Below are 25,348 nucleotides of genomic sequence, written 5' to 3' on the forward strand. Positions count from 1 at the left end.
GTGTCTGTCCAGTGTGTCACGATTGGCTTGCGGCACACCGGGAAAGCAATCCGAATTTGTGGGATGAGGGGCTGAGGGAGATGGGTGGGAAGGGCGGCCATGCGGGGAGCGGGGTCTGAGGGGACAGGGGTGGGAAGGGCGGCAATGAGGGGAGCGAGGTCTGAGGGGACAGGGGTGTTAAGGGCGGCCATGAGGGGAGCGGGGTCTGAGGGGACAGCGGTGGGAAGGGCGGCCATGAGGGGAGCGGGGTCTGAGGGGACAGGGGTGGGAAGGGCGGCCATGAGGGGAGCGGGGTCTGAGGGGACAGGGGTGTTAAGGGCGGCCATGAGGGGAGCGGGGTCTGAGGGGACAGGGGTGGGAAGGGCGGCCATGAGGGGAGCGAGGTCTGAGGGGACAGGGATGGGAAGGGCGGCCATGAGGGGAGCGGGGTCTGAGGGGACAGGGGTGGGAAGGGCGGCCATGAGGTGAGCGGGGTCTGAGGGGCCGGGAGGCGCTGAGGGGAGCGGGCTGAAGGGTCATGCGGCGCCGAGGGGAGCGGGTATGAAGGGCCGGGAGGCGCTGAGGGGAGCGGGGCTGAACGGCCATGAGGCGCCGAGAGGAGCGGGTATGAAGGGTCGGGAGGAGCTGAGGCACGATCATGAGGGCAGCAGGCCTGAGGTACTGGGGGGATAGAGGAGAGCGGCTCACACGGCGGCCGAGCCCGTCCCGCGGCGGCCGCGCTGCCCCGGAAGAGGCGGAGCGGGCGGGCGGCCCCACGTGCGGCAGCGGTGGCGGCATGGCGGGGATGGAGCAGATGGGGCAGATGGAGCCGCGGGGCGGCGGCGCGGCGGTGACCGACCCCCGCGGGGTGCTGCGGCAGGGCCGCGCCTTCCTCGACTTCTTCTGGGACATCGCTAAGCCGGAGCAGGAGGTGCGGCTGGCGGCCACTGAGAGCCTCCTGCGGCATCTGCAGGAGGGCAAGAAGGTGAGGCGGGGGCCGTGGGTGCGGGCGGGCGGTGGCTCATCACACGGCTCATCCCTCCGCTCCCCCTGGGGAACGCGGCAGTGCGGACGGGGCGCGGGCCGGGCCCGGGGGTCTGGCGGCCGGGCCGCCCTCGGAGCAGCCCGGACAGCGCCCAGCACGGTGTCTCTTGCAGGATGATGAACTCAAATACACCCTGAAGCGGCTGGTGGAGGGACTGGGAGCCACCCGCGAGGCCGCCCGCCCTGGTTTCAGCTTGGCCTTGGCGCAGGTCAGTGTTTCCCAGCGCGGGTCAGAACCGTCGGCAGCCTCTGTCCGTGCCGGGGGTCACTTGCTGTCTGTGCAAGGCTGGAGGACTCCCTTCTGTGCACATGGGAGGGAAGGCTCTCACAATAATAGTAGTGGATTTAAATGGTGCAACTCTGCTTTAGAAACTTACAAAGTTATGAACTATACCAATATCACATTCGTACTACAGAATTCAGTCCTGCTTCAAGGACCATCTTTGATTTACAAATTTTGACCAAGTTTTCAATTATTCTGCATTTAGTACTATTACTGCTTGTTAAAACTGACTTGCTCTTGGTCTTGGTTGGTTGATGTGGGATATCTGCCCTTCCTCTAGACCAGGCTGCTCCAAGTCCATCCAGCCTTGCCTTGAACATTTCCAGGGATGGGGCAGCCACAGCTTCTCTGGGTAACCTGTGCCAGAGCCTCACTGCCCTGACAGAGAATGATCTCTTCCTAATATCTAACCTAAACTGGCCTTCTGTCAATGTGAAGTCCTGGCATTCTGGGACTCCGGAGTCCCTCTGTAGCTCTCTTGGAGGCTCTTTAGGCACTGGAAAAAGCTCTGAGCTCTCCTTGGAGAGAGAAAGGAGAGCTCCTTCTCCAAGCTGCACAACCCCAGCTCTTCCAGCCTACTTCCTGTTCTGAACATCTTTACTGATCTGCCTGTCTTCATTCTGGCCTGATAAAGCAGCACATCTGATGCTGTGCTGAACAACTCTTCAGTTCTATTTTAGCTTAACCCAGGATAATGTCATGAAATAGAAGAACTGCAAACTCCCTCTCTCTCCTCAGGTTTTGCAGGCTTTCGAGGAAATTCCGCTGTGCAGCATTTTGGAACAGATAAAAGAAAAACACGATCTGGAAAAAGTGAAAAAAGTAAGTGAGCTCATGGCAACATTTGCCACCTGCTGCCTAATTGGTCTCTATTCTTTGAAGTCTTGGTGTATAGTTCAGTTTCAGGATTCATGTTAAAGCAAGTGGCTATAATGAAATAACAAATATTTCTAGAAATTGGAAGTTTATGACATTGTCATCTGGCCCTGTTTTAGGTGTGATTTGTCAGTGTGATGAAGAGCTTCCCTAGGACAGTTCTTAAACATTGTGCAGGGGGTTGCTTTTCAGTATGTTCTCTTCCCATGGTGGGATGTTTAAGGCTGGATTTTCCTGCCATCTTCCTCCCCTGATTGTCTAGTTGCATGTGAGCCTCTCAGGAAAGTAAATTTTTACTTCTATTTTTATTTTTTTTTCCCCTTTCAGAAACTTGTGAGAAATGCTGCTTTTGGGAACTTTTTTGGAGTGATGGCTCTGTTCCAGTCAGGGCGGCTTGTGAAGGTAACACTGCTGTCAGGTGTGTCAGTTCTGCTTCTGGGGCTCCTGATGTGCAAAGAGGACTGACAGAGAGAGGCTGGGTCACTGAGTAATCAGTGCAGTGACACTTGAACCATCAAGTTCAGTTCATTTCTATTGTGCCACTCTTTGTGCCTTTTTAAAGTCTGTTCCTGAGTAGAATGTAGGAACTGTATCAAATAGTACAGGAGGCTCCTACCTCTCCTGGAAGGAAGGAAGGAATCTGTTGTCATATCCAGCAGGAAAACATGATTTTTGGAAAAAGCTGAGTGACCAATCAAGAAACAAAATAGTGTTTCTTATTACAAGTAGGCATAAACATCTAAAGAGTGGATTATCTCCTGAGCCTTCAGCTTGATTTCTGATATATGTCCTCTGGTTTTGGCTTATCTTTCCTTTGTAGGACCGGAAAGCTCTGCTGGAGAGCATCCAGCTGCTCCAGCAGCTGACAAATCACCAAACACACCTCAGAGATCTCCCACGCAAAACTCTCATTGACATCACCTCTGAGGTACAGGCACAGCGTGTGGCCTTGGGGTTTGTGGGGCAGGGGGAAGAGAGGGTTTGGCTTTGGGGTCAGATTTTCCTTTAGTTTGTTCATAGCTGGAAGTTATAGGGGGTGTGGAAGAGTGAGTGTAAATGGTGGGAGCTGTCCCTATATTGTCTGTGGGCAGATTCTTGTGTTCTGGGAAGGGTGCTCTGGTTTAGCTTGGTTTGACTTCATCGTGGACAATCCCACAGCCTGTTTCCCATTTCACTTGCTTGGATTATGTGTTAGACCATGTGCTCCTTTGGACACATGTATGCTGAAAACTCTGAGCAGCAAACCACATTTTTTATGCAGCAAACCTGGGCCTAAGGCTGAATTTTGGGCTGTTGGGAATGAAATTATGTAGGGACAAGGAGTAAAGAACTCAGAGCATGTAGTAAAAGAAAAGAGTTTATTTCCTTTTTTTTAAAGTGGATATTATTTGTAGACATGAAGACTAGCAGTGTTAAATAAAAATAGAGAGTTTCCTCGTCCCTGGGTTGCCTGGCTGTACAGGCAGAGCAGTCAGACAGCAAGAGAACAATTGCAGCTGGAGTCAGTTGACCAGAATTGCTGTCTGATGACAGCATGCTGTCCTACTCCCCATGGTTAAGCACCTGGGACTGTCTGGCAGTCATGGACACATCCATTATTTATTTTTTCATTGTGTCACCATCAAGACTATTTCTAGAGTTTCCAGAACACTGGAACCTTTTAGTAAAATGTCCTCCAATGCAGATACTTTAATGTGCTTACTTCACTGCAAGTTAGTAAAATGCCCTCAGGTATTTCTTATATGCTCTCACCCTTGTTCCTGTCTAGGTACCTGAAACTGTGTTTGAGGAGGTCCTGTTTGACATCTTGCAAGGTGACCTCTCTTCAGCCTTCACATCTCCAGAGAACCTGCACCTTTTGCTTGTGGGTATGCAGAAATTCCCTGGTGTTCTGAAACCTAAAAAGCTGAAGAAGCTGTTTGGCTCATCTACTGTTGTAAATAAGGAAAATGTTTCCAGGTAAGTTCTTAAATAAGGAGGTTTAAATGAACATTATTTTTCTCTTGGCTAGCAGTGAGAAAAATGTGGCTGTGATTCTGATTCCTGCTTGTATTTGCCACTGCAGGTGCTGCTAAGGGTTAGGTGTCCATTGTTATGCAGGTTCCCAAGTTATAGTTGTGTCATTTCTCCAAGGGGGCACAGCCTGCAGTTGTCGGGAAATGTTCTGTGTCTTTCAGCAGGATGAATTTGGCCTTCAGCAATTCCCTTTCAGGTCAGATCTCTCACATTATTTTATTTCTTCTAGACTTGTAGAGCTTCTGAAAAGTGCTGCCAAGTCTGAGAAGGAAGACAAGAAATTGCCTGGTGTAGTGTTTGATTTGCTACAAGTTGCACTGAAGGAAGGTGCCTTTGAACTGTTCTGGAATGAAGTTGTGGAGAATGGGCTATTGAAGGAGAAATCAGGACCTGTGAGGTTTGTTTTAACATACACTCTCTGTGGTTTCCCATGTTATCCTTCTGTTTCTTGACCCAGAAGTTTTGACTTCATCTCCCTGCACGCTCCTGTACCCTGCCCAGCACTTCCCCTCTGTCTTAGCCCTGTCTGTGGATTTCCTGCTGTGCTTTAGCCTGAGGAGGGAATGTTCTTTGTTCCCACTCAGTTACATGTGCTACCGGTTGCTGGGCAGTGCTCTCCCCTTGCTGTCCCTGGAGCAGCTGCAGGTGGTTCTCAAAGGGAAGGTGATGCTGCACTATGGAGAACACGTGGTAGCAACTCAGGTAGGTCTTGGAACAAGCTAAAAGCCATGTCTTGAACACGAGGAAGTCTCTGCCCCACTTCTAGTTTCAAATCATCTTGTATAGAAAAAGTTTATGTAATATTAGACATTGAACTCTTACTAAAAGCAAGGTTATTGTATGGTCATTGGTTGCAGTGGTCTGAGTATAGCCTGTGTTTGATTGTCATTGCCTATTTTAAGGGTATGGAAACTGTTCAGCACTGTCTCACCTGCTTTCATTGCTGCTGCCAGGAAAGCTCTAATGAGGGGTAAGCAGAGGAAGGGCAGCCCTCAGCAAATTGACAATGTCATGTGTTGTCCTTTAACAGTCTCTTTGCTTTTGTGTGTCCAGAAGCTCCTTTTTGTTTATCATTGTGCTGGGTGTTGCATGAACACTGGAAGGCAAAGACAAAAAGGGACAGCTCATGCTTTTGTTTGTTAGTGCTTGTTTCAATAAGCACATCTGAGGTTTTAGCACAAAAATTATTTGGGATTGGATTTTGGAGCTCCTCTTTCTCTTTCCCTACTGGGAAGGCTGCAAACAACACAAGCCTGCAATAAACAGAGGAAAAGTGAAGGAGGAATACTGATAAAACTGGCTTTTAGCTTGGCTTTTTGTGGTAACACAATCCCAAACCTCCTCATGTGTGCCCAGAAATAGTTGTTGTATCTAGGAAGAGATAGGTCTGTGTGATCTTTTTGTTCTGTTATCAGAGCAGCCATAGGTGTGTGGGTTTGCTCTGCAAATACTGCATACCATGGTGCCTCCCTAAATGGACCAGCTTTCTCCAGGATTTATCCACTGGCTTAGTAGTTTTCCTATTTCTTTCTTTTTGTGCTTGTTGCACAGTAAATTAGGCTGTGATCTTCCGTGTGCTTCAAGTTTTTTTTTATTTGGTTCCTGTCTGAAATGTACAAATCCCCTGAAGACAACAAGACTAAATGGAAGAAGCTCCTAATATTGTTGATGATGAGAGAGTAATGATGAAAAGATCTTTGTTTGAATTTGATTCTGGTTTTCGGGTTTGTTTTGTTTCTTGACATAGGTTGTTTCAAGAAGTAAATGTTGTTACCTTGTACATCCTTCTGGGATTCTGGTGATTGTTGGAGATGGAGCTAGGCAAAGCTGGAGTGATGTTTACTGGAGTTATCTTCCTGATTCCACTTTTTTAATCAACAAGGGAGTAAATAAACCTGATTCACTTGAGAGGTCCCTTCCAACCCAGGCCATTTTCTGATTCTGTGATTTTTATTTACAGAGCCATTCAGTCTGAGTGTGAAGTTGCTGACCTGCTTCTTTGACCATGTTTTTCAGTCTCCCCAGGGATTTAAGTTTGTTGCAGAAATGGAGGGGTATATCGATACATTTCTGAGTGGCTGCGATGACCCAGAGAGGCAACTGGCTGTGATGATGGGCTTCTCTACCCTTACCCATCAAGGGAGGCCAGTGTTGCTGAGTGCTTCCAGGGTAGTCAGACATCTGCAGGTAGTGGCCTTGCAAAAATACATCTGCTGGCTCAAAGACATGTTCCTCAGGCCAGACTTGGACTGTTGTTTAGACTTCTCAAGTAACCGGCACAAACAGAACCGGCAAAACGCAGACATGTGAGTACATGGGTACTGCACCTTCCTCTCAACATCTGCTGGTTCCCTTGCCATGAGCTGAGAATTGTTTATTTCCTTTGTCTCTGAAAGTTTAGCCCCAGAATCTGACTCTTTTGCTGTGATAAAATTCAATTCTGCAAATTCTGCAAACATATTGAGAACCAGCCAGCCTGCCCAAAGCAGACTGGATCACCAAAAGAGCCTTTTCTCTTCTTTTTCTAGTCCTGACAATTGCTTTGGAGAATATGTCTGGTGGTTTCCTCTTTCACTACATCTTCTCAGGTCTTTGTAGTAATTGTGCCTCCCTTTTATTTGTGAGTTAGACAGGCTGGCATTCAGGCCAGATTATGTGTTACCTGGCACCTATAAACCTCACTGTACTGACTGCTGCAATTCTTGAAGTGCTTTTTGCTCTTCAGACTCTCTGCAGACTCTTTGGGGTAAATAGGTCACCTTTTGCATAGCAAAAAGCAAACTTGAGAAGATGATATGTCTTCTTTTGTACCTGTTGCTTTGTTACTACATAACTTTGCCAGTTTTAGTGTAAAGCCTCTAAATATCTGAAAGTCACCTCCTGATGCAGTGGATTGTGCAGTGTATTTATGTTGGGTTAGTGTTCAATCTGCTGATTGTGCCCATCTTCTTATTCAAAGAGCACAACAGAAGATTGCTCGATTGAGAAGGTGGATCATCCACCGACTGGTTAACATCACTGAAAGTGCCACCAGAAAAGAAGAGAGCCTTGTGATGGACATTGCCAGGTGAGACTGATGTAAAGACACATGTGCTGGGGATAATTGTGTGTAGCTCAACAGCAGTATTCCAGATAAGCTGTCCCCATGACACTAGGCAAATCCAGTAGTGGAAATGCTCTAGAATAAATAATTTAGGAGTCTAAGTTTTGTTTTCAAAATACCTTCTGCATGGTTGGACTGACCTGTGTCCTAAGTAGTTGGCACTTAAAATCACATTAGTCCCATTTATTTTCAATAAATTTTCCATTCCTGCTTGCCTAAACTGCTTGAAGATACTACTTTTACCCAGGTCTTAATAAGTATTTATCTGTCACTTAAAGTGTCTTGGAGAGTATGACCCACATCTGACAGTCTTAGTATTGTGTTTTGTGGCCTTAAGTGTTGGTGCTTCAGTTTTGTGAAGTCCTGAGCATCTTTTTCTCTTCTTTACCCTGTGTATCTCAAGAAAAGAGTGTCATTGTAAATAGTGCTTTTTTTCAGTGCTTGGACTTCCTTGAATATGGAGCTGTTTGGTTTGCATGCATGGGCTGATTTTGCTTTGTTATGACCAATTGGGGTTTTCATTCTGTTCCTATTTCTGTCTGTTCTAGGTTTTGTTTCTTCCATGCTTTCTTTGTTGCTAAGAAGAAGAATTCCCAGATAGCTGAGGCTAGTGTCCTTCCATCAGAGCCCCTAAATGAACGGGATCATACAGAGACAGAAAACTACTTCTTTGGGTAAGGATTTGATTGCATGCTTTAAGTTTGGAAATTTCTCTTTTTTCCTGAGGATAAGATCAGCTTGTGAATGGTGGGGCAAGAAGTTTGGAATGGTAGGCTGCTATTGGAACATTTCTTTGACTCCAGCACAAGGAAATGGCATTTTAAATGGAGATGGATTTTTCAAAGATCATGTTTTGTCCATGACAAATGAGTGTATGTGAGATGATATGGCAGGTGTGGAGTTGAGCTCATAGTGCTCTTTCCCATAGTATTTCCATTGCCTATATTGCAAACTGGAAGGGGAAGGACCCAAGAGGGAGGTGCTGGGGGTGTGCTGGTGGCTCTTGGCTTTCTGGCACTCTGTATGCAAGGTGCTGATGACTCCACAGCCCTCCCTGTGCTAAGGAAGATAGAGTTGGTAATAGATGCTTTTAGATGATTGCCAGACCTCAGTAGAAGGAAAGCAGAGGACATGGTGGGACACAGAATGAGAAAAAACTGAGATTAAAAGTGTCTTTGAGAGCATCAGGTGTTTTGGGACCACCAAGATAATGAGCTCTACACTACTGTCTTGGCTACATGTGTGGGTTGAAAGTTGGGCACTGTCAGTCTGGGCTGCGGTGAGTGACCAGAGCTCTGGGATGAGAGTGCTTTGCTGGTGGGTATTATTTTGGAAAGTGGGAGTGGGCCATTTGGTTCCTGTGACAATAACATGATGGGTATCTTTGCAGGTTACTTCAGACATTAAACACCCTGCCTGTTTTGGGGGATACAGCAAAGGCTGCAGCCTTGAGAGAGAAGCATGTCCATGGTGTGACTGCAGATGGGAAGCTGTGGATCTTTCTCCTTGTTGAGTATGCAAACAAGCTGCTCTCCACTGAGCATGTCAAAGCTGTAAAACCTTTTACCAAGGAACAGAGGGATATCTGGGAGAGGTGAGATGCTTGGGAAACTGGATGCTGTGTTGGTGAAGTGAGAAAGGTGGGAGCCCTGGTCTTGATTTCTCTTTAGGACAGTAAAAGAGAGGTTGTGTTCTCTTTGCCTTGTGGTGTTCTGGTTGCTGTAGCACAGCCATTTCACAGGCAGTGGCAGTTGTTTTTCTTGCCTTTGAGTATCCTGCACCTATGGCTGGGTTTCAGAGTATCTTTCTTTTCATCCCATTCCTTTCTTCCTCTTCCTTCTATGTGTTAACTATGTGATAGCCATGTCCTTTTCTATTTTTGCTCATAGTCCTTCTCCCAAACATGATTGTAACAGTCTGCTCCTCTTTTCTCTTAATAATGCCTGTACAAAATTCTCAATTACTCTTTTCTGAGTTTGTTTCCCCATAAAGGTCTAGCCTTGGCTATGAGTTTAGGAATGTAGTCTGTGCACAAGTGCAGTTTTTTTATAACCCACATTTAGTCAGATTCTGTTATTGGGTTAAGATTGTGTACTAAAAGAGCATCCAATGCCAATAGATGAAATGTTAAGTACTCAATACAGTACCATAGTTTTGGTCACATTTTTAGTCTGGTCATATGAGATGATTTGCTGTTGTAATTGTGAAAACTCAGAGAGGTTTCTTTCTTCAGAACACTTCAGTCTGTGAAGAATCTGCAGAAGAAGGAAAACAAATCAGACAGTGCCAAAGTTGGTGCTTTCCAACAGCTTCTGCTTTCAATGGCCATTCATCTTTTCAAGGTAAGATCTCTGGTGAATATTTCTGTAGTATAAAATAGGCTGATAGCTGGGCTTTCTGAACACCAGGATGGGGATTTCCTCTGTGTTCAGAGATCCAGTCTTTCAGAACCTCTGGCTTCTGAAAATGGGCAACTGGCAGCTGATAAGCTGTGATTCTTACGCTGTCTGTAGACATGTAGTGGGCAAAGCTTGGCCTTGCCATTAATTCTGCCCTTGATTTGCTGCTGACTGGAGCAATTTTTACTTAATTTCATGGGGGTTTTTTCTACAAAAAAGTTATAGTACTTGATTGTAATGTTTGTACCTGATTAGAGTGGTCCTTAGATTTGGAGCATATTCCTTCTGTTGTTGGTAGTAGGGAGTTCTGAGCCTGTGTCCTGTCTGCTTGTGATCAAACAGAATCAGTCTGAAACAGTGGAGGTTCTGAGTGACCTTCTGAACTGCACAGAGAAGGCCTTCAGCAAAGAAGCCAAGAAGAAGAAGAAGACTGGTGAGTCCTCCCTGCAGAAGGAAAGGAAGTGGGATTGTTAGTGGTCTGTCAAAGACAGAGGATGGCAGTTCTACATTAGTGAAGCACTCTGCACTGGTTCTGGCTTGATGCACTTACTCCCAGGAGAATCCCTTCATTCTCTTTCCATTCTAAGACTTCTGCTCCAGCTCTCTGTGTGCACTGTCAGTGGGTTGTGTTCCTGTGTGCCTTGGAAAGGAGAGCTGAGCTCCACAGCTGCCCTCGTGTGGGTGAGCACTCCAAGGGAGTTCATTCTCCTTGAGGCACTGTTCTGTGTGGGCCAGTGGCTGGTGGTGACCTGGTGGTGTCTGCCTGGCAGAGCTGTGGGCTCGAACACCCAGCAGGCATCAGTCATGTTTCCTTCTTAGCTTGAGTTCTGAGCAGACTAAATGTGTCCTCTGTGTAAACACAGCATGTTTGGAGATGGAGGCTGATCCTTGTTTAGGGTCTGTGGATGCTCTAGGTTGGGACTTGACCAGAAAAAAACTTGGCTTGATCTTTTGATTTCCTCTCCAACCGTGGTCTTGTTCTCCTGAAATCTGTGTAAATCAATTTGAGGGCACTGTGAAAATAAAAGCTGTAATTCTTTGGTGGTTTGGTTGGTTGTAGAGCAGGATTCCCAAACTTTTGGACTAAAGGATGAATTTCAAATGCCATCATTTTTCATGGGCTGCTGTGACTTCTGATTTCACTGGAAACACTATAAAATTCATAAACTTTTGCTGACCAGATGCTTTAATGTGACCAAGTAGATGCCAGTGACTTGCAGAACTGCTAGTCTAAGTAATGATTTAATAAATAATAGCTTTTGTTACCTGGTAAGCCTTTGCAGTGGTCAAAAGACCATTTCAAACATGTTTCTCCCTGTGGTTTCTTCCTCCCAGCCTTCTGGTCTGTGTTGCTGAGTGGTACTTTAAAGAGCCATCTAGAAGGACAATTTTTATTCCTTGGTGAATTTTTCTGTAGTTTCTTACCGACATACCAATGCCTCTTCCTGTCATTGTTTGTTTGTTCCTGTGCAGACAGCTCAGAGCCAGGATGGGTTGAGGTGATGGTGGAAATCCTTCTCTCCCTCCTTGCCCAGCCCAGCCTCCTGTTACGTCGGATTTCCAAGAGTGTGTTTGTATGGATATGCCCCAGCCTGACCAAGAGGGCCTTGCAGCTCATCCTGGATGTAAGTGAGGCAGTAGCAGGGCCTTGTACTGTTTGCCTGTTTTGTCCCTAACACATGTATGTACAAGCATGTCTCAATTTTGGGTTTAATTTAAAGTCTACTTGATTTAGGAACTGTCCAATGATGTGTGCTACTGAATTTGAGCTGTAATTTAGAGAGTGTTTAGGCTATTTTTTGGTTTTGTGGGGGAGGAGTTTGGTTATTTTTTTACAGGAGCCTGAGATCTGCTAACTTCAAGCTGTATTATTTGATAGTTTTAGGTTGAAGAAATTCCTGGGTCAGTTTATATAGCTGGTAGATTTTATATGTGAGTATAAATGGTAACATTTCTTTTTTCTAGAAAGGTAATTTTTTCACAGAGGTCCTAAAAATAAGTGACACTAAAAATCTTATTTGGTCATACCACTAAGAAAGGTGATGCCTACTGAGAAAATAATATGTGGATTGCAAAGATGGGCTGTCAGGTGTTTTGTGATGAACCTAATACTTAATTTGGAACAAACCAAGGTGTGTGATGCCACCAGCCTCTTCAGTTTTCTCCACCTTTTTTGTTACTTACAGAAAGTATTTGGCATGTTAACAAGCAGAAAGTTAATGCCCTTACTTAAAATTCCATTATTCAACTGGTTTACTGTGCTGAAATTTCTGTCTATTGTACCCAAGAAATGGTTAAAAACAAAACAAAAAACACAAGTCCCCTTTTTTTGTAGGTTTTTGACCCTAACCAAGAGCAAAATGAAGAAAGTGCAGTTGTTGTGATGGAAGAATCAAACAAAAAGACCAAATCTGCCCAGGACACGGTAATTGTGCCATTGCCAGTGACAGCCACTCTACATATCCTCAATATTTAATGTTTCTCCTGAGCTGTGTTAATAGATTAACATCATTTCTCTAGTTGAGGAAAATGGCTGTCCCTCTGTTAAGATTTATTTTAAAGGTTCAACACACAAATGGCTTGTTGGAAGTGCATGCTAGAGCCTCTTGGCCTGCAGTTGTAGGTGTGGCTGGTTGAATAGATGCCTTTCTGAGAAGAAATAACTGCATCCTGAAAGGAGCACAGGCCTGTCCTTTCTGCAGCCACAGACACAATCATGGCTGTGATGCACAGTCAGCTGGATTCCAGATCTCAGTTTTTAAGGACTGTAGAGATTCAAGTCATGAAGCATTACAGGCACCAGCAGAGAGGAGGGTCAGATGGAAGCTGTTCCTTGGAAGCTTCTCTTTGATACTTTTTTAATGTGACAGAGAAGTCTCTATTGTATTCCACTTTTAGCTCTTGTGGAAACCGGGTTCCCCATTATCTGAGGTGTCTGTACTTGGAGCTGAGGGCTAGAAGGAAGGCAGTAGGAAAGGGGAAGATTGAGGTTTTATTTCTGAGAATTGAGTTGGGCTTGTGTGGTGGGCTCAGGAGATGAACTTCCCTTCCTTAGGATGAAGAAGGAAGCGAGGACTCCTCGGATGAAGACAGCACTGACAGTGAAGATGAGGAGAGTGAAGAAGTTGATGATAATTTTCGCAGTCAGCTGATGAAAGTTCTCCAAGGAGGGAATACTTTGGTATGTTTTCACTGCCTACCTTGATACAGATGCCAGGAGGTTGGGATGGTGAGAGATGATCTAATAACTCTCATCCTGCCTGAACTCATGCAGTTAGGACCCTTGCATTCATCTTTGCATGGCACTTGAACACTCATGGTCTTAGGTGAGCTCTGGGAATATGTCACTTGTCCTTTTATTTATTGTTCATATATCTTGAGCACTTTAGCTTGTTCAGTCTAGCCTGACACAGCTTGTGCTCCTGCCTGTAATAAATGAGATTGATGAGTACTAAAGCACTGAGATACTGTTATGTGTGTTGGCTGGCCTGTGTGGAGGAGTGTTCCCTGAAGGCCACTCTGGAGACTTAGTATAGCAGTGATAGTGTTTGATTTAATGATCCTAGCAACATATGAACCTCTTTACTGAAGGAGGAACAGCACAGAGGGAGTCAGGTCAAAACCTCAGGCTCTTTCCTCTCCTAATTCTCTCTACATGTTAGTGCTGTGCAGCCAGATTACCTGATGGGAAATACAAGTGAGATTTCTCATGGGTCTGAGCATCTGTGTTCCCTCCCTACAGTATCATTCTGGGTTAGCTACACCCCTACTTGAGCCTGGTCTTGGCTGTGGTTCCCTCCCCATTGTCCCTCTGAAGTATATGAGTTGATGTGTTGTGTTTCTCTCCTAAAAATAAAAGGAAGAAGATAAGAGTGATGAAGAGCTGGATGATGAGGCTATGATGGCTCTTGACAAGAACATCTCAGCCCTTTTTGCTGAGCAGCAGAAACGGATCCAGGCGAAGAAAGATGAGAAGGACAGAATGCGGAAAGAGAAGATCCTGCGGAGGGATTTCAAGGCTAAGGTGGGAAGCAAGTGTTTGTGTGAAGATCTCTGGCTTAGCATGTCAGTTGAAGCCTATGCATACTGTGAGCTACCTAACACTAAACAGCTTGGACATTCACCTGTGTCATGAGCTCCTGGAAGCTGGGACTGGATTGTTCTGGCTTTGTACAGCACCTGGCACAGCACTGTTGGGGTCAGTGACTGGGGCTTCACTGGCCTGTTTGAAAACCAGGATTGTGATGTCAAAAAGTGTACCAGGGTTTTCATTTGCTGATCTGAAATGCTTAAATTGATAAAATCCTTCCCTCAGCTACCCAAAAATGCTTGTCAGGTTTTTTTTTTTTTGAACTGGACAAGCTTGGTGTTCCTTAATGCATAAAGTGCCTCGGGTCATTTTGCAACATGAGTATTTTTTTGCCAGTAACATTGGGGGTTTTCCTAAACCCCCTGGTTGGTTGTGACTGTAATGCTGAGGTCAGGCCGCCTGGTGTCAGCATGGACCTTCTGGGACATTCCAGCACCCAGGGACAGCTCCAGCTGCTCCCAGACAGAAATGGGAGTCAGGAGTCAGCCAAGGCTGAATAGTGAAGTGAGCCAGTGGCTCTACTGCATTTCCCTTCTGATGGGGTTCTATAAAAAGGCTGATTTTATGCTGCACTGCCTGTAATTCAAGGGGGCTTGCAGGGGTGAGATCTGTCAGTCAGTGGTGTGAACAGGGACCTGTGCCAGGTTAGAGTGACTGCAGGTCTGGCCAGGTGACACTGATTCTTGTAACTGTTCTTTCTAAATGGTGTCACTGCATGAAATACAGTTGCAACCAACAATTCTCAATCTTCAGTTTCAAGTTGTAATTTTCAGTTTCCCATGCCTTAGAAATGATACCAGAATGTGTACAGGTCTCAGCTGTAAATAATTTTCTTCATCCCTCTCCATCTGCTCCACAGCCTACTGGTAGGTGCTCTGGGTAAATCCATCTTGTTTCCTTGTCTGCTGTACTCCTCACATGGATAACTCTGTTTGCAGGTGTTGGATCTGATTGATGTGTTCCTGGTTAAGCAAGCAGAGAACCCCTTGGTGTTTGATATCATTGAGCCCCTGCTTCAGTTGATTGAACAGTGCATGAGCTCAGACTCTGACAAGCAGGAGGTTGACTTCCTCCAGAAAACAGCTAGTATCTTCAAGTAAGTGTCCTTAGACCTCCAGGTAATAGACAATGGCTTTTGATAAACAGCTGTGGTATTGGTTGAACACCAGGAGCTGCTCTTTCTAAGGTTGAAGGCAATTGCTATGCTTAGAGATTGTGTAGGTTAGATTACCAGCACCACACACATACACAGTGCTTAGTCATAACCTGCAGGAAAGGAATTAGGATCTGCATTTTCTAGGCTAAAGGACTTGAAGTGTCAAACCTGTTTGCAGGTGGAAGCCTCAAGAACAAACACAGGTATTGTAGGTATGGAGCCATGTCACTGAGTACCTCCATGGGCCTCTGACCTCTGAGTCAGATCACAGAACAGCTCCCAAGGCTTACAGAGTTGCTGCTGTGGCTAGAACAAACTCTCAGCAAGTTATTTCTGAGACAGGCAGAGTGCAAATTCTCTGTTCAGGGCCAGAAGTGAGGGGTGATACCAGCTAGAGAGATAGAATGCATGCTGTGTCACATGTGTCCTCTGTGCACCACTTCTTGACATCCTCAGCACTCTCTAAAGCTTTTTCAGTGCTGCTCTCTCCCCAGTTGAGAACCAGTTGTGAAATAACAAGCTTGAGGTAGTCAGTATTCTTTGTGGGAACTCTGAAGGAAAGTCATCTCTGATGTCTAAATTTGTGCTTGAAGGTGGAGAGTGTTCAGAGTCCTCACCCTTCTTGCCACAGCCATGTGCTGCAGGGCTTGTCTGCTGAGTACCTAGCTAGCATTGTTTGTTACCACTCGCTGTGTTCTGGCTTTGCTCTCACTCACCCTGATGAAGTGATAAGTGTTCCTGGCCGTCTGCTCCCCAGGGCTCTGTAGGTGATGGTTTGCATTTGTTTCAATGCTGTGCAGGAACTCGCTGTGCCGCAGCAAGCAGTACTGCAAGAGAGTGGCCTCCCTGCAGAAGGATGTGCATGCTTTAGTGCAGAGACTGGTCGAGAAAGCCTGCAAGCACACTGACTCTGCAGTAGCTCTCTACTACTTCAGGTGAGTGTTCACAAGGAGCTTCTCTACTGATGCTGGGACATCTGAGCAGGTGTGATGTTGTGTGTTGAGAGGTCTGGGAAGCAAGAGCCTTGCAGAAGGTTTCATACCAGCATCTGTGTCTTACATAAGGACTAGTCAGTCCTGGCAGTCTGAAGCATTTTCAAATATGTCTGTTTTTTGGTGATTGTCTTTTATAGCTTCTGTGATACAGAAATGGTCTGGTACAGTGCTGCTTCTGGTGGTGGGAAGTGCTTTCTTGAGGCTTCCTCTGGGAGTAATGCAGTGTGTGTGCTTCCGTGGGGGATGAGTGTATTTCCTGATTAACCTGTGATGATTGTTTAAATGCAGTGTTTACTGTCTCTATGATAGCACAATGAGGGCAATAGCCATCCAGTCCTGACTGTACATACCAGTATTTTCTGCTTTGCTGTAGAATAGAGGAAAATTAGGATAAACCAGATACATATTTGTTAGAAAGATGAGTGATCTTGCTGTTCTTTGGTGTAAATAGGAGTGTTATTTACCAGCAGGCTCTCTTGTGACATGCAGCCAGTTTCATGAGGACTTTCATACTCAGTCTGGGATATTTCAGCTCAGTTGTGTGTGCAGTGGGTACCATGTTGCATGGTCAACCCAGTGTCATTGGATATTGTTGGCTCTGCAGCACATCTCCCCCATGGCTGTGCAGGAACCTTGGTACTTCTGGCAACATGGGGCTGGCTGTGTGTGCTGCATGGTTCCCTGACAGCTTCCCAGCAGTGCCCAGTAAATGCTGCATTTTCCACAAGCACAGAGGTCTGCATGTTCTTCCAGTGGAGATTTCTCCAGCACATGGCAGCTGAGGCTGAGGCCTTGCTGCAGCACTGGCTGAGCTGTGCAGGCTCAGAAACCCTGGGCAAGGTGCAGAACTCCTCCAGCAGTGCCAGTCAAAAGCATGAGCTTGAGGAGACCAGGCTGACAGTGGAGATATCTGACTCTGATGACACAAAATGATTCAGCTTCCTGAGATTTCTTTGTCTTTAGGTCTGGCCAGAGTGGGTTAGACTGAGAGAAAGGTCCCTCTCAAATTCTGTCATCTTTGCTACAGAGTAAGCTGCCTGTGCCTCTGCCCTTAGGTAGCTTTACTGTGGCACTGTGGTAACTGCTGTGTTCTCCTGTTTTCTTTCATAGTGCCTCATTGTACCTGCTCAAAGTGTTGAAAGGAAACACATCATCAGCTGCTCCTCCCCCTGAGCCTGAGAAACAGAGTGACAGCAGAGCAAAGCAGGCGTGTCAGGTAAGACATGAGGCTGCTCCTGAGGCTGTGTTTTTGCCAGTAAAGCTCATTACCTGGTTCTGCTGAGTGGGCCTCCCTTGTTCATTGTCACTGGGCCTGCTGCTTGCAGGTACCTTTCTACCTGATTTCCATGATACTGGAAAGTTCCCCGTCCATTTCTGGCCCTCACCCTCCTGGCTTTCACCCTTCCCTGCCTGCTTGCCCATAGGCACAGGGGCTGCTGATTCATTGGATTCAGATTGATGTCCAAAGAAGCCTCGTGTATTTGTGCTGTTCTCCTCCCTGATTTGCTGGTTTTTCCATTAAACTCCTTGCAGTCACTCTTGAGTTTTTTCCAGAGGGTGCTGAGGAGCAGGAAGACACAGATCAGTGGTGGATGAGAGTAAACTCCTATTCCCCTGAGGTTTGGGCTAAGGTGAAGGGTGAAGAGTGTTTGGAGCAGCCTTGATTTCAGTGGTAGTTGTTTGGAGGGAGACTTCATCTGATTGTGCTACAGGTGTCCATTACTAGAAGACCCTTAGTCTGGTCCCCTTTTCACCTACTGTCTCTGCTGCATTTCACAGGTCTCAGAGTAGGTGAACCTTTATGTTGGGCAGCCCACTCCTGTCACCTCCTCTAGATACTAAGCAAGTAGTGTCTCAGTCTCACCAGCTGACCCTGGCCTTGCCTCTGAACCCCTCACATTGATCACAGGAATTAGTGCCTTCATCTTGCTGACATCTTGTGGGGAAGAAAAATAAACAGAGCTTTACATGGAACTTAACACACATGGAATTACTGCTGGAGGCTGAAAAGACAGCCAGTGTTTCTAGGGCTTAGGGAGAGGTGGAGAGTGTTATCCAAGTAGCTCCTGTGCAGTGCTGGGCCTTTTGTGAAAGAAAAACAAAGTGGGAGATCTGGGATCTCTGCTTGACACTGAGGCTAGAGTGAGGCATGCTTCACAGCATCCTTGTGCAGTTTCACAGGGAAGCCTCTTACTCCAGTGGGAGCAGTGCTCTGGTCCTGGCCAGGCAGGGACAGAGCCAGCAGCTGACATGAGCTGCCAGTTTGAGAGAAATGACAGCTCAGTTCATGTCATGCTGCTGCTGCTGACTGACATTGTGTTGAGGTCAGGGAGGTTTTGCAGTGGGGAACCAGAGACAGAGGTGTGGTGTGTTTGTGCTTTGTGAGCATAATTTGGAGCTTTTTAATAAGCAGGAAAGTGGAACTAGAGCAGACACTAGGATGCAGTAGCCAAATTTATGGAAAAACTATAGAAGAAATTTTTTTCAGTAAATATATGCATGGAAGGAGAAATCTTTTCCCTCCAGATGTGTGTGTCAAATAAGTGCTAAGTAGAGACACTCAACTAGAAAAACTGAGGTAATATTTCAAGACCCATCTTCCTTGTTCCACTTTAGCCTGTGTTCAGCTGCAGTAGCACTGGGAGTTTGACCTGAGAACAGGACACCACATTAACTTGGCTTTAGATTTCCATGGGGCTGTGGAAAAATTCCTTGGGCAGAGGTTCACTACTGTGAAAATTACAGCTTTTTCCTTCTGGGCCCTAATTTATCACTCTTCCCAAAGAGCAGTACTTCCCTGGTAGTATGAGAACAGTCAGGAATGTTGGGATGCAGTGCTCCACACTTGGCTCTTCAGTGACTCCTGTTTGTTTAGATCCATGTAGCTGAGCAGGTCTCAGCTGGTTGCTGTGTGTCTGGGATTCTTGTTCCCCACCAGAGGGGGATATTGGAGCATGGACACAGTTTTGGGATTGCTGGATCCCTGGTCAGTGCTAGGACTTGTCTGCTGATTACCTAGGAGTTCTGGACATAGGTGCTAAGTGTATGCAGATACAGCTATGTACATACACTAAGATCTACAGGTACAAGTAGCTCTTCAGCTGAGAACAAGCACCATGTGCCCAGCCCAGCTACTGTGAGCCTCATGTACTAGACATGACAACCACAAACCTGGAGTACAGCCCCCACACTACAGGGAGTGTGTGTAGTCCTGCTAGGAAGCTGTGCTACCCTTCAGTGACAAGGTCATGTGGCTGTCAGTGCCTGGGAGAGCATATCTGGGGCCCACTTGGCTGTTTATTGGTTCTGTGTCATATCTCAAGCATAACTAGTTGTTGGGAAAACCTCTTAGAACTGATGAAAATTAATTTATTTATTGTTAGTGATTCATTCTTGTATTTCACTGGAAATGCTTTTATTTTGTTTTCTTCCCTCCAGCTTTTGAACCCAGGCTGTTTGAATGTGAAGAAGGTGGCTGCTGTCTATCAGCAGGCACTGACCCAGTTCCTCAGCAAAAGGAACAGTCCCCTCACATGCTCCATGTTCCATGATCTCTTCAAACGCTTCCCAGTAAGTGCTGCTGGTTCTATTGTCTTCTGCTGGCTCCAAAGTATGATTAGAATTCTGGGCAAAGTAGGGAGAGAAACTTCTCTGCTTTATTGCAGACTTTTGAAATTGCTGTGAGGTTCCCTTGGGTTTTCATCTGCTCAGACTCTTAAACTCAGACTCAGTTTTTATAGCAGCACTGCAGGAGGCCAGGATCTTATTTATGGTTTGGCCTGGGATACTGAATGCAGAAAGCAGGTGAACAGCAGGCTGCTCTCTAAAACATAGCCTAAGAAGCTTTAAATTTTTACAAGTATTCAAGACAACATGGATGAGCAAAGTTTGCACAAAGGCAGAGCAGGTCACCTTGTTTGAACAACCAATGTAGCTCCTGTCCAGCTCTGCTCCCACTGCATGCTCAGTTTCTCAGTTTTCTTCCAAGAAGGCTGAAGAGTGTGAAGTCTAATTGAAATCTAATCTTCAAGCCTGATATTCAGACAGTGTGAGTGTCTGAAATGTTTGATGTATTTCCTGCAAGCTTGACCTAAGCCTGGGGCTGGTCTCCTCTATGAGGACAGCCAGTTTTTAAGAAACAGGCCAGGGGCCTGAATGTCATACAATTCTTCAGGGGTTTTTAGGTCAGGGCAAACTAGAGGCAGCTGCCAGAAGCCGTTTCTCCAAACCTTTTAGAACCGATGTCTGATGTGAGGGTGGGAGGAGATGCAGGCTTGTGTAACTGGGGCAGGATGCTTTCAGGCTGAGGACTCCATCCAGGAGAGAGTTCTGCTTGCCAGGTTTCTTAGGGCACCAGCCCACGATGCCTCATACCTAAGTTTGAGAAATGGAGGGAGAGCAGGGCTGTGTGTTGCCCACATGGACAGCAAACTTAAGATCCCATCTGCAGATTTCTAAAACCTCTAGATTCCATATAACTGTTAATTGTAGAATTATCTTTTAAAATCACCACATCCACATGTCTTTCTAGCTACCTCCAGGGATGGTGACTCAACCATTTCCCTGAGAAGCCTGTGCCAGTGCCTGACAGCCCTTTCAGTGAAGAGATTGTTCCTTATACCTAATGTAAACCTCCCCATGTGCAACTTTCGGTCCTTTCCTTTTGTCATTTGTTCCCTGGGAGGGGACCAGCCCACACCTGGCTACAACTCAACATGTTCTTCTTTGCCTGGGACTGGGGCTGTGCACGATGTGAACAGACACTAGAGAAAGTGTCAGCCAGATGCAGACTTTAGTTTTCACTTGGCAGAGCACAGGGGGTGAAAAATGCTTGCCTGATTTTTCCAGGTGAAAAGAGGTGAAGAGTTTTGCTGCTGCTTTTTGTTGTGATCAAGATCTCACTCAGAGCTGGTGTGAAAAAAGCTGTTAATTTTCAAATAAACTGTTGCTGATTTCTGGGCACTTCTCTTTCTTGTGTCATTTTCTTCTTACTCAGGAGGCTGTGTAAAATACAGACTGTTTTGCTTGAAAAACAAACCACTAATGAGAGACTGTCTTTCTTTGTTACAGATCATGTGTAAGCCATTAGTAGATACTCTGGTTGAGTTTATCACAGCAGCAGCCAGGCAACATCAGCAGGTAAGAATGAAAGTAAACAAACAAAGCTGCATAACAGTCAATCAGAGAAGTTACTTAAACATGGCAGCTCAGGTGATTTTTAATGTTTATAAGATGCTTTTGGGGCATATTATGTTTATAATATGCCCCAAAAGCATATTATAAACATATTAATTTTTTTTTTCCCAATTTTGGAGGTGGCTTCAGGGGGGCAGTGCTTTTGCAAATACTGCCTTGCTGCTTCAGGGGTGTGAAGTTGTGGAAGTGCCACACAATAGATTCACAGTCATGGGAGTTCTTTGGTAGAATCTCCTTTAAAAACTGCCTGCAGCTCTCAGGCTTGAGGCCTGATTGTGGTAGGGGTTGACTCCAGTTGCTTATTCCTTGTTTACTTTCTTCTTGGTAAGATGTTCCTTGGTATTAATGGAGTATGCTTTAGTCCCTGCCTCCTCATGCTACCTCAGGATCAGATTCTTGAGTTGTTGTCCTTGCTAGCTGTCCTGCATTTTAAAGTCCGTGTGCTGCTGTATTTATTTTAAAACCACCTGTACCACAGATCTGATTTTTGATGGTTGGTTGCCTGTGCCTGACTAACACAAAATTAGTGGAGCCTTATCAATAAAACGTTGCAGGGTGAGTGCACAGCTCAGTGCTGCTGGAGCAGGGAATAAGGCCTGTCTGGATTTTCCCTGCACTGGGGGGGCCTTCCACACAGTTAATAACCAAAACCCCTCTAGGCCACTAGCACTGTCTCAAACTTTCCCACCCCCCAGCTGTACCCTGTGTCTGTCACCTGCAAAAGTGCATCCTAGATTGATCCCCCTGTGTCTTAAATAGCTGTTTTATTATTTCTGATCATTGGAGGGAATGTCAAGGGATAGCTATGTGTTTACAGTAGGGCTGCTTTACACTGTCAGTGTAAATTGCAGTTCAGACTGTTTTACTCAACAGGAATGACTTTGATTTAAAGAAGACCAAGAAAAAAAAGAGTGAATTGAGCTATTAATAATTTCAGTGGATGGTAATAAGGATGTGTTACACAAACAACAAATTAATTGTAAGGCACATACTTGATCCCATCCTCAAGAGACCAGAACAGCATCCCAAGCAGACAGCTCCATTATGTGGAGCTTCCATTATCTTTGCTTCTCCACAGGGAATAGCATTCTCCTTCTTCCAGGGCTTCCACCAAGCTGCTTGAGCTTTGTTTGCAGAGCCTGTTTGCCAGTGGGTGGGAGCAGTAGGGGAGGACATGTGGAGTGTGTGGGAGCTGGGTACAGAACATGGATATACTGCTGTTCAAACAGAGGCACATGGAGAGTGAGCTCTGGAAAGCCTGTGCAGCTTGGAGTTGCAGCTTGACATTTTTTACACAGTGCTTCCTTTTCAGGAATTTTGGCTTCCCAGCATCAAATGTCCAGTTTGTCAGGACTTGAATTAAATTTTTTCACTGATTCTCAATGCAAATGTGTTTTGGTGGTATCCTAGTGGGTAGAGTAGAAGTCAGGCAAGGTGTGGCAAAGTGATGTGGGTAAAGCAGGGGGTTAACTTCTTCCTGGCAGCCTCTGGGAATATGAGGTGGAAGGACTCAGCTTCCAAAAGGGCTGTACTAACTCAAGGGTCCTGAAAACACCAAAGCTCTCAATACTCTCAAATTCAGAGTATTTGGCCAGCCCTGATGACTGAGAGGCAGGTGGGGTGGTCTTCCACTTTTAGCCCTGAATATTGGCTTCTAATCATTAAACTACCTTAGTCCCAGGGACTGGAGGCTAAATTCCTGTTCTGACACTCCTCTTCTTTGTGGTGGCTGTTCTGGGAATGGCTGCTTCATCTGTATGGACAGTTGATCCCACTGGGATTCTGGTTTCCTGGCTGTGCAGATAGTTTTAGCAGGGTGTCCCAGGGCCACCCCAGGTGGGAAGAGCCATGCTCTGCACAGAAGGTGGAGGCTCAGCTCTGGGCAGGTGTTTTGTGTTGTCCTGATAGCAAACCCTGGGGCTCTGGGCCAGCAGGGCTGCTGGCCACTGTCCCAGCCAGCCTGGGGAGAAGGAGATGCACCTTCAGGTTGAGCTTTAAGGTAGTTGTAAGCAAAATGAAAATGATCAGTGACGAGGATGTGAGGGGGGCTGTTCCTGCCTCCTCATCCTCTATACCTGGAAGTTTGTGAGAGCAGCATGGAGGCAGGGGCTCTGTTCCACAGCTCCTCTCAGCCAGACTGGTCCCTATTTTTAGAGCCTCTAAGTAAGATCTTGTGGCCACTGGCCTACATGCCCAGATCTTACTTCAAGAAACTCTGCTCTTGCTGGGGCCTCTAGTGGAAAGTTAAACTTGATCATTAAGTGATGCCCCTGGACCAGCCTGGCTGAGGTGGTTTGCAGAACATTGTGTGCAGCAAGGCCTGGGGACTGGTTAAGAACCAGCAAACCTGGTCTGTGTGCACTGCTGTTCCTGTGCCTGCTGCAGGTCTGTCAAACTCAGTTTCTGGGCAGAGGTAGCAGAGAAGATCCTGTGGGAAATGCAGGAGCCATTCAGGTACTGCTCAGCTTGGAGAGGAGCAGTCTGGCCTCTCCAGCCCCAGCCATTTGTCCTGGGTACCTCCCTGCCTGCCTGCTGCCCAGGTGTTCCTGCATTTACATCACAGAGTGGGACATGAGGGTGGTATGGCTGAAAACTTACCCTGTCCTTGCACACATAGTTTTTTTCCCCCTTTTGCCATTTTAAGGTTAACTTCAGTCAATTCACTTGCTCAGGACAGAGGGACAGTCTGTTCAGGGGCAGGAGTGTCTGGCTGAAAGCTGTGATTTATTTCATCAGAGGTAGTGCTCATTAACATGAAATTATAGCTTCTGTGAAGTCAGTACAAGAATATTGTGAAGGAGAGAACAATCTCTCATACAAATGTGGGCTGTTGCCTGTGGCTGATGAGCCAGGTAACTGTTCTTGCACTGCTGCAGCCTTTCTGTGCATCCTGTGCCCCTCAGTTGGTCACCTCTAGAACCTGGAGAGCAGCAAACCCTCAGTGGCAGTGCTGTGTCTTTACAAGCAGAGGTGTTGGTAGCTGTTGAAGGGTGTTCCATGTCTTTCTGGAAGCTACTTTCCTTTGGCCTGGGTGTTTCCTGTAGAGTGTTTTGAAGATATTCCAAGGTTGCATCTTGATGCAGAGTTTAGTAAAAGAAAAGGAAGCTTTAAAACTTTAGCTAGTGTGACTGACATTGTCACTCTGACGCTGTTCCTCCATGCCTAAAGGAGCAGTGAGGTTGTTCAGCTCCATGTTGAAGTAATTTGTGAGATAAAATGACACTTTAGGGGGGGGTGAGAGCTCTCAAGGCAGTTTTAAGTGCAGCTCACAATGATTGGGTTGGTTTTCTTAGCAGTAAGCTCAACCTGTGTAACAAGTTTTAAACTGAAAAGGTGAATTTGCAGTGGTTTTACTGGGACTGAAGCTTGTACCTGTGGCCAAGTTCTGCTCCTCTGATGTTACTGCTGGGGCACAGATGCCTGCAGGAGACAGAAATGCAGCAGTTTCCCTGGAAAAGGAAGGAGATGGAGAGATGTGTTATTTGTGAGTGGGGAAACAAAGGCAAGGGATGTTTTAACCAGGGGAGGGAGGTTGTCATCCCACCCTGAATTCATTTAGCACCTGTTTAAACCTCTACAGTAGAAAGATACAAGATGTGTGTGACAGTGGATCTGCAAAACCACCTTGTTCCAGGCAGTTCATGCTTCTCATCTGGACTTCTCACCCATGGTGAGACCACCCTGGGACTCTGCTAGCTCAAATGCATTGTGCCTGTGGCAGCTGGTGCTCTGAATGCTCAGTGATATTGGCTGCCTTGTTTTCAAACTCTGCCTTTCTTCAGGTGGGAAGTTTAAGTCCCAAACATGCCTGTGTGAAAGTTAAAATGCTTCAGGCTTTAAAAAAAATAGTGTTTGGTTGTCACTCGTTTATTGAACTGAGAAATCTGGTGGGGTTTGTGATGGTTTGGGTGGGTTTTTTTTGTTTGTTTTGTTTCATTTGTGGGCTTTTAAATTTATTCTTTTCTACATTAGCAGTTGGGATCCCTTTCACAAACTTTTGTTGATCCTTGCCATCCCATATGTATGTTAAACTAACATATAACTTAAGGCTGTACTTTCTTCTCAGAATACAGCCTGCCTCATCCCTGCCCTGTGTCCCTGCAGTGTTCTCTGTTGTAGAAAGCAGTGACTAGGAACTATACAAAATCACTTGATTGCAAGCAGCAACTGTGAAGCTTTTCAAGAGGACCTTTAGAGTGGGAGAAGTGCTG

General features: G+C 46.1%; 1 protein-coding gene across 1 annotated transcript in view; it reads left to right on the top strand.

The window, feature by feature from the left end:
- The first annotated feature begins 747 nt into the window (after positions 1 to 747).
- The window catches only part of MYBBP1A (MYB binding protein 1a), a 56,498-nt gene continuing 31,897 nt past the window's right edge, over positions 748 to 25,348 (top strand). Inside the window, exons 1-23 of the mRNA XM_059865893.1 lie at positions 748 to 964; positions 1,137 to 1,232; positions 2,045 to 2,128; positions 2,510 to 2,584; positions 3,003 to 3,110; positions 3,951 to 4,141; positions 4,428 to 4,595; positions 4,783 to 4,900; positions 6,215 to 6,504; positions 7,158 to 7,265; positions 7,850 to 7,975; positions 8,692 to 8,895; positions 9,535 to 9,643; positions 10,043 to 10,133; positions 11,174 to 11,325; positions 12,036 to 12,125; positions 12,756 to 12,881; positions 13,560 to 13,724; positions 14,729 to 14,886; positions 15,747 to 15,881; positions 17,052 to 17,157; positions 19,380 to 19,511; positions 21,012 to 21,080. Of these exons, the coding sequence (XP_059721876.1) occupies positions 776 to 964; positions 1,137 to 1,232; positions 2,045 to 2,128; positions 2,510 to 2,584; positions 3,003 to 3,110; positions 3,951 to 4,141; positions 4,428 to 4,595; positions 4,783 to 4,900; positions 6,215 to 6,504; positions 7,158 to 7,265; positions 7,850 to 7,975; positions 8,692 to 8,895; positions 9,535 to 9,643; positions 10,043 to 10,133; positions 11,174 to 11,325; positions 12,036 to 12,125; positions 12,756 to 12,881; positions 13,560 to 13,724; positions 14,729 to 14,886; positions 15,747 to 15,881; positions 17,052 to 17,157; positions 19,380 to 19,511; positions 21,012 to 21,080 (3,090 nt within the window). The 5' untranslated portion in view covers positions 748 to 775. The remainder of the gene's footprint in view (positions 965 to 1,136; positions 1,233 to 2,044; positions 2,129 to 2,509; positions 2,585 to 3,002; positions 3,111 to 3,950; positions 4,142 to 4,427; positions 4,596 to 4,782; positions 4,901 to 6,214; positions 6,505 to 7,157; positions 7,266 to 7,849; positions 7,976 to 8,691; positions 8,896 to 9,534; positions 9,644 to 10,042; positions 10,134 to 11,173; positions 11,326 to 12,035; positions 12,126 to 12,755; positions 12,882 to 13,559; positions 13,725 to 14,728; positions 14,887 to 15,746; positions 15,882 to 17,051; positions 17,158 to 19,379; positions 19,512 to 21,011; positions 21,081 to 25,348) is intronic.

Source organism: Haemorhous mexicanus, chromosome 22 (assembly GCF_027477595.1).
Source record: "Haemorhous mexicanus isolate bHaeMex1 chromosome 22, bHaeMex1.pri, whole genome shotgun sequence".
Classification (NCBI taxonomy): domain Eukaryota; kingdom Metazoa; phylum Chordata; class Aves; order Passeriformes; family Fringillidae; genus Haemorhous; species Haemorhous mexicanus.